We start from the raw sequence: 8,297 nt of genomic DNA on the forward strand, positions 1-8,297 counted from the left end.
AGCGCCGCGAACGCCGCGTAGTCCGGGCACCCCTCGCGCAGCCGGTGCGGCCCGTTCCCCCGTAGCACGGAGGCGGCACGAAGCCACGCTGCGCGCAGGGGAGCGCCTAATCGTGCCGTGACATCTCCACAAAAGTACAGCCGGATCTCTTCCTGAAGGCTGAAAACGTTTTACGACACATTTGCTATATAAGTTTGAAAATACTGCCTTTAGAAATACTGTACGCAACTGAGAAGTTTCTAAAACGCCCAGCAGAGGGAGACAAAAGCCAAAGCAAAGGAAAAAGGTAGCAACTATCATTTGTCAAGCCTCAGTCTAAAACAAAAAAAAAAGGAAATTTTAATTATGACCAACCTCCAACCGTGGACAATAAGTAGTAAGATGTAGTTACGCCAGCTATCTCAACACTTGCTGCTACTACTCTAAGTAACTCTAAGAAGCTATTTCCATAGCTTTGGTCTTGTTTTCTGGAAGAAAACCAGTGCCAGAGAAAGGCAAGAGTTACACATAAATGAGTAGCAAATAGATACGATCACTTACATATTAACAACTATAACGTTTCATGACAAAAAAAAACCAACAGATTTCTTCCTCAACTTACCTGGTTTATCCCATTTTGCTACAACAAAGTTATACTAACAACCAGGTATTGCAAAAGATGAGATAAAAAATGAGACTTACTAGAAAAACATATAGATGGTTTTTAAAAAGGAAATACAGAGAGACAAGAAAATTGCACATTTATTTTTATCACACTTTCATAATAATTACAAAGTTTGCTTTATCTTGGTTACCTCAGAGAATTATTTTTGTCATGTTTTCTAATGATGTCCATAATATTATCCCCTGTTACAAGGCTATTTTCTAATTGTTTAAGTCTCTGCTGTTCCCTTCTCTTTTGGTCATGTAGATATGGGGAATTAAGCAGCTGTGGGGGAAGAATAGTGCCTGTTGGTTTTACCCTCTTCACAACATCCCAGAAGAGTTTCTTGCTGTTGTTATTGATAAAAGTAATCGCAGTTCCACTGTGACCCAGCCTCCCTGCTCTTCCAACCTGAAAAAGCAACATCTCAGTTTAAGTTATTAAAGCTCAGTTTAATATCAAGTACAATTTCCTCATATCTCCTTATTTTCTGTTATAAAACACAGTTAGGTATTCAGGAACTTATTTAAGTGACAATATCTTCATTTCATCCTCTACACAGAAAAATTCTATACACTTCCTAGATTTGGGATACACTGATCAGAAGCTTTAATTTAAACGCACAAAAAATTACCATTTGCTTATGAGACATACCAGAAATCCAACACTAACACTGAGATTTCATAGAACCACAGAATCCTAGTTTTTCAAATGCTACAGCAACACCACATACATGTGCCTTGTTTTCTGTACAATATGTGCAAGTATCATCATAATAAAAGCCCTGTACTTGCAATGTTCTCATGACAAAATTATTTCTCTGTGTCATCCAAAGTGCTCAAAAATTAGAAAAGAATCTAAAAAGATTCTCTAATTACAAAAAGAAATACTATTTTAGCACCAGCACAGTTCTGTTATTTATTGACTACTTGCTGAAGTACCAAAATCATCAAAAAATAAAGCGGTGTACTGCAGTTAGTAACATGAAATAATTGAGGATAGAAGGACTTCTGGAAGTCACCCAGTCCAAACTCCTATCCCAAACAAGGCTAACAAAATTCAGATCAAGTTGCTCAGGGCCTTGTCCTGTTGACTTGTGAATGTTCCCAAGGACAGAGGTTCCACAACCACTCTGAGCAACTTGTTTCACTGCCTTAACACACTCTCCATGAAAATGACCTTCCCCTTTTACCTGGTCAGAATTTCCCTTGCAGCAAGTTCTGACCATTGTTTCTTAGCCTTTCACAGCAAATCTCCAAGAACAGTTTGGCTCCATCTGCTCTGTAAACATCCATTATCACAGCAATTAATTCTACCCTAAGCCTTCTCTTCTCCAGCCCAAACAAGTCCATCTCCCTCAATCTCTTCATGTAAGAGACAGTATTTCCATAAGTGGAGGTCATATTTCAGTATACTTTCAAGTTAATACTTCAACAAATGACAGTATTTTATTTTTTACCTGATGCACATATTCATCCATACTTGAAGGCATATCAAAATTTACGACCAGTTTGACATTGACAAGGTCAAGTCCTCGGCCAAGGACTCCAGTACTTACTATTACTTCATACTTCTCTTGAAGTAATCCCTGACAGGGGAGGAAAAAAATTATTTTTTTATTTACCTGCTTTTCAAACATGAAATCTTATGTTGGATGTAACAATGGCCAATGTGTTTATTCTATTACAGAAGACAGAATGATCCCTCGTATTCTTGATTTAAATAGGAGTATTACTTCCAAAGAGCAAAAGAGAGACCAGAATCAGAGAGACCAGAATCAACATTTTAATTATAAAAGCATCAATTAAGGTGAAATGCATATTTAAATTCCTGTTTCAAAGCAAATAACCTAGGAAACAGTGTCCAGTATTTATCTGCATTTGAAATAACCTCATCTGTAATTTTACCTTCTCCCACACCTCTCTCCTCTTTCCCCCCAGAAGTACTCCATATTTAACCACAGAAAAACAGTAAATTGTCATCTAATTAAGCCATTAAACAAAAAGCCATTTTCTATCTATCAAGAATCTAAAAACATTAGGAGGCACAAACCTGTAATATGGCTGTCCTTTCCACCTGAGATTTTTCAGAATGCATAGATGTACATTGTAATCCTGTAATCTTATGAACAGCGTCACTCAGCAGATCTGCTCCTAACTTGCAGTCCACAAATACCAACACTGGAGGCTTGAAAAGTTTCTTATCCTGTAGAATGGAAATAAGAAAGTACCACAGTTTGCTGCTCATCATCAAGAACTCTGATTTGATCTTTGCTGCTCAATGTCTCTAGCGGTAATATCTCTTCCAGATGAGTCAATATTCTTAAATTCCAGATAAGAAACCACAAGACAGCAGCCATCAGCACAATTTTATACATCATAAACATAAGATTTGTAAGTTCAGAACCCAAGTTTATCTCAGTAACATGCACATTTTATAAGTAGGAAGCTTTCTTTAAAAAAATAGTTATGTTACACTTCTGAATTTCTTTAAGTTCTGATGTTCAGTTAAAAATTCTTATTTATTTCTTGCATAACCTAAGTCAAGACTCCCCCCTTCCATCCCTTCCGTATTCCTCAAGTACACATAAGTAATTAAGGCCTGCAATATTCATATAAAGAAAATTCAAGAGAGAACTGAATTAGCTTTCTCATTTTGTTTTCTAATGACCTTCAAAATGACAAACAACTCCTAGGCCATAAAGCAGCTATGACAGTTTTAAGAAGTCATATTCTTCCACCACCCACAGATAATCGATACAAATCTTCGGGGTGCCATTCTGCAAATAACCAAAAATAGCAAAATGATGATTTTTAATTTATTAGATCTAAGAACAGGAATTTGGTCTGCTGCTGCACAGAAGGATGTGTGAGTGGCAGGGGTGGAGTATTTCCTAAAATTGCCAATGAAGTTCTCGCACTGCAGCACTGTTGAAGTAGTGCAGTTACATGCTCAACATCACCCCGCTTCTTCACCACGTACAGATCAGAATCAAAGATGAGAACCTGACAGAGCTTTGTGAAGACACACAAACTTTTAAAAATGTCTTATGAGAACAACACTGTACTTACATTTAGTATTTCAAACAGTTTCTTCTTTTTAGATGGTTCTTCCACCCACAGAATAATCTGGCGCACATTGGAACATGGTAGATTCTTTTCTCCAATTGCTATTCTGACAAAATTGTGCAGAAGCTGATTTGCTAAGTGTTCGATACCCACTGGGATTGTGGCTGACACCAGTATAGTTTGATGATCATGAGAGATGTCTTGCAAAATATCCAACACTTGCTGCTGGAAACCCATTTTTAACATAGTATCCACCTAAGTAAAAAATATTTTATCTGTATCAGATTTCTCAATAAACAGCGTAAACCTGAACTTGAAAAGAAAGATGAACCATGATGCATATGATTGGTGTGTAATAATCCCAATGCAGTAGAAACTTCAATTAGAAGAAAAGCTATATAGAAAAATTAAAAGTAACTGGCTCACAGTGGCCTAGTAGCATTGTCCCAGCTGTCAGATATGTAAGTCTTTTATAGTCAATATAATATGCATTGTTCAAACATCTCAAATCATTAGAGGTGAAGTTTTCTCATAACAAATACATTTCATCTTTACAGTGAACATTCTATGTGTATAATCATTTGATAATGCACCCACAATGACCCTCTACAAGGATCTCTGTACATACAATTCAGCCTTGAGAATTAACAAACTTACTTCATCCACTACTACAATTTTTATGCCATGCAGTTGTACAGAACTTTGCCTTAAAATCTCTAGAAGTCGTCCAGGTGTTGCTATTATAACCTGACAAAAGACAAAAAGATAAAGTCTGTTAAAAGAGAGAACATCCTGGAAAAAACTATGAAGTTACAGCACTGAGGTGAGAATGGTGATAATTAGTGAAACTACTTATGTTCAAATAAAATTCTAAGCTTTTCTATGTAACTTAATTATGAAGCCTCAAAAGGAAATGAGCTTCTTAGTACTCTAATGGAAACATCTAAATACCAGCAGTGTAATCTAATCTGCATTAAAAAGAACTATTTTTGACCTTACCTACAATTCTGTCTACAAAAATGGCACGTTTTACTAATTGAAAATAGCATTATGTGTGATCCTCTCCCAAACAACAACTGTCTTTACTACATTCAATCAGAAGTAAAATGCAAAGAATTATTACTGTAAAATTTTCAAAAGCTAACAGTTACTTCAGTAGCTTACACATACTCAGGAAAAACTCTGCATCTGTGCATATACAGATACATCAACAGTCACATTTTTATTTTCTGCAAATGTGAAAACACATCTCTCCAGAGCACCTTTGCACACTGCAGTCCTTACCTTGACACTTTGCTTGAGACGATGAAGCTGTGGTGGCAGTGGTAAACCTCCTACCAGGAGAACTGTTCTCATGTTTGGTAAACCAGCCATGAGTTCTTTAGCTTGTCTTTCTATCTGAATTGCTAACTCTCTTGTAGGTGCCAAAATAAGGGCTGACGGAGTTTCTGTCTACAGAAAAAGGAGTGGTAAGAAATCTGTTGAACACAGAACTACTTCATTGTTTAGGTAAAAAGCTTTCAAGACTACCTTTCCCAATACTGAAATACAAAATATGTAGTACAGCTACTGTGGATACAGTTAGACTGCTAATGCCCTTTCTATTTGAAGAAGGAAGGTAGAAAAAAGTTTCCTGACAACGAAAAAAAGAAAAAAGGCCCAGAAAGGAATCCAAGTGGTGTTTTGTTTTGTTATTTTTGTATTTTAGTTATTGCAACTGAAGTTACAAAAGAATTTAGATTACATTCCACATGAACTCAAAACACAGGATGCTAGCTAAATCTAGAGAGACTGCAAAGATTTTAGAAGTCTTGATATCACAGGAACTTAATTTCTCCTTATCATTTTAGACACTACTGTGACTAAGCAAATCAGTATTAGACAGAGAAGACAAATACCGATAGGACACCCATACAGCAAAAACATTTCTCTGAAAACTTCAAAACAAAATCAATAACCCCTCTCACTCACTTCTAATCAGCCAGAGACTAAATACAAAACTGCTACTGTCTTCAAACATCTTTTTGTTCCCTATTTAAAGATCTTCAAATTATCACCTCCTCCTGTAAATTTAAAAAACACAAAATTGCAGTACAGCAATTCCTCTCAGATAACAGTTTCTCAAGCAACAAGTAACAAAGTAAAAAGAATATAAAGTAAAACAGGAAAATGAAAAAAAAAACAAATGCAGAATTACGGTCTAGCTCCAAGATGCACTATTTCACTAATATTAATCACAGATCACTGAGTACATCCTTCATCAAATAAATAAGGTTCTCACACATACTGATACCTATATTGCAATTTCACATGATAGTTTTTTGGATAGTATCTGTTTCTTTCTGTTCTTTAATTGGAATATCTACTAATGACCAACACCAGGAAATGGTTCCTTTCCCACTGTATCTTCAGGGGAATTACACAGTCCAGAAGGACTTGGTTAAGTTGAACGCTTGCCAAAACGAAAACAACTGACAACTGCCCACTACAATTAGAACTATCTAAGCCAGGAAATGTCAAACGTTATCTTCTAACCACATTTCCCTTACGTTCTTAATGTATCATTTCTCTGTTACATTAAAATGAAAATTATTTTAAACAAAATACTTTTTACCTATAAGTTAACTAGTAAAGTATCCTTAAGACAGAAAACAAAAGGTATATAGAAGAAATAATATTCATTGAGACTCTGATTTTGTGCACATTACTATACACATACAACTGCCTTGCAGACTTTGAGGATAATCAGACAGAAGAGACATCAGAGTATAAAAGCACTGCTCCTCTATAATGCTCCTGTATAACCCCCCATGATAAAGTACTTGGAAGATAAAGAGTTACTTAAATAATCTTTATTAAGTTGAAATATATATACACGTATCTATCTTTCTATAGTAAAGACATATAAGCAGTGTAAAACATCGCATGGAATCGGATCTGAAATTATCAAATTTCAAAATCTTCTTGATTATAGCCACTAAGGCAATATGGAGCTGATGCACGAGACATAGAATACTATTTGCCATTATTTCTCATCATACATTCACATCCTTCTGAAGCAAAGATTTTCTTATCTGTTTTCTCCCCACTGACATTGCAAGAAGCTGCTTGTATAGCAACAGGATTTGCAGAATTGTAAAACCTGAAACTCTTGTCGTCGTTTGATGGTCAGCCAACCACATTCCAACCGAAATTACCCCAGGAAATCATACCAATGACAAAAACCTTTCAGCCACCTGATGCATCAAGATCTATCAACTACTACTCCAGAACGTGTGAAATCATTTTCTAAGTCATGTAGGAAGTTTACCTCAGAACTTAGCTACCTTTCTTAACAAATAGAAACCGTATGTTACATAATACTAATGGAGATGATTTAGCATTCAAAGTGCAAAACAACCAACAACCCTCCCTCACAAAGAACCAATGTTCAATCAAATAAATAAATGACTTAAAATAAAGAAGACTGCAATTGCATTCTCAATTACACTGAAAATCTTGGAGACAAAGTTGCATATCACTTTCTCAAAACAAACACCATTTCATTACCTTGTTCAAAACCTTCATAATAACAGGGAGTAGGAAGGCTGCTGTTTTTCCCGAGCCTGTGTCTGCACTAGCCAAAATATCCCTTCCTAACAGTCCCACAGGGATCATTTGCATTTGGATGGGAGTTGGGACTTCATAGCCAGAATTCTTTAAATTACTGTTTAAAGTTTCAGGAAAACCACAGTGCTCAAACTCTATAATAGGTCTTGGAACTTGCTGGCCCTGGATTGCAATACCTAACTGCAGTTTAAGGTTCTCAACCTGCTCATCTCGCAAACCTAAAATAAAGGAGTGATCTTTATAGAAATAAGGTGTATTAAGGAGGTGAGTTTCTTCTTGAGATCCTCCTCGTGCAAGGTGATGAGATTTTAGCTTTTCCTCCTTTTCTTGAATTTGCAGAAGGTGTTTGGCTTTACATTCCAAGCTACAAACATCTTCATCTGTTTTATCACATATATATTCTCCGTAGCGACCACAGACGACACACACAGGTTCTCCAGGTTCTGCCCAACGCTGGGATTTGCTGAAGGACTTTATGGGTTCTTCTGAAGAGCTATCTTCAGTGGTATTTTGGTTGTCTTTTCCTAAAGATGGGTCAGGAACACCAAGATCAGAAGGAATGGCGATGGGCTCTGTACATTGCATAATTTCATCTGAGTCACGTTTTGAAGTGGAGGTTTCTATTCTAGCTGATTTACCATCTTGGAACTCAGTGTTCTCCTCTAATGAAGACCCTCCAGAAGACAACTTATTTTTCTTGGCCGCACAGCTTTTGTCCTCATCAGCACTCCTCTTCACTTTAACAGACCTTGGTAAAAACATGCTTCTGTACAGCAGAAAGGAAACAGCCATTAGAGAAAAGTACAGAGCCGAGGAAATTTCCAACCCGGAAACCCACCCCCAATAAAGACACGGAAGCTGCCCCCTTCTAAAAATTACCTTGGTTAGCAATGCCGACACAGGACAGCGGCGCTCGGACCGCCCGGCTCGCCGCCGCCCCCCCTCGGGCCCCGGAAGGCCCCAGCTCACGCCCCGCC

The 8,297-nt window shown here is 37.1% G+C and overlaps 1 protein-coding gene across 1 annotated transcript; it reads right to left on the bottom strand.

Annotated features, from left to right (window-relative positions):
• Positions 1-723: 723 nt before the first annotated feature.
• On the bottom strand, positions 724-8,297 carry DDX59 (DEAD-box helicase 59). The gene is made up of 8 exons (XM_010715660.3): positions 8,200-8,297; positions 7,261-8,086; positions 4,996-5,163; positions 4,369-4,458; positions 3,715-3,966; positions 2,696-2,848; positions 2,103-2,231; positions 724-1,054 (listed from the first exon to the last, which is right to left on the bottom strand). Exons 2-8 carry the CDS (start codon positions 8,080-8,082, stop codon positions 791-793), a joined length of 1,878 nt encoding a protein of 625 aa, XP_010713962.1. The 5' UTR covers positions 8,083-8,086; positions 8,200-8,297; the 3' UTR covers positions 724-790.

This window comes from Meleagris gallopavo, chromosome 10 (genome assembly GCF_000146605.3).
Source record: "Meleagris gallopavo isolate NT-WF06-2002-E0010 breed Aviagen turkey brand Nicholas breeding stock chromosome 10, Turkey_5.1, whole genome shotgun sequence".
Lineage (NCBI taxonomy): Eukaryota > Metazoa > Chordata > Aves > Galliformes > Phasianidae > Meleagris > Meleagris gallopavo.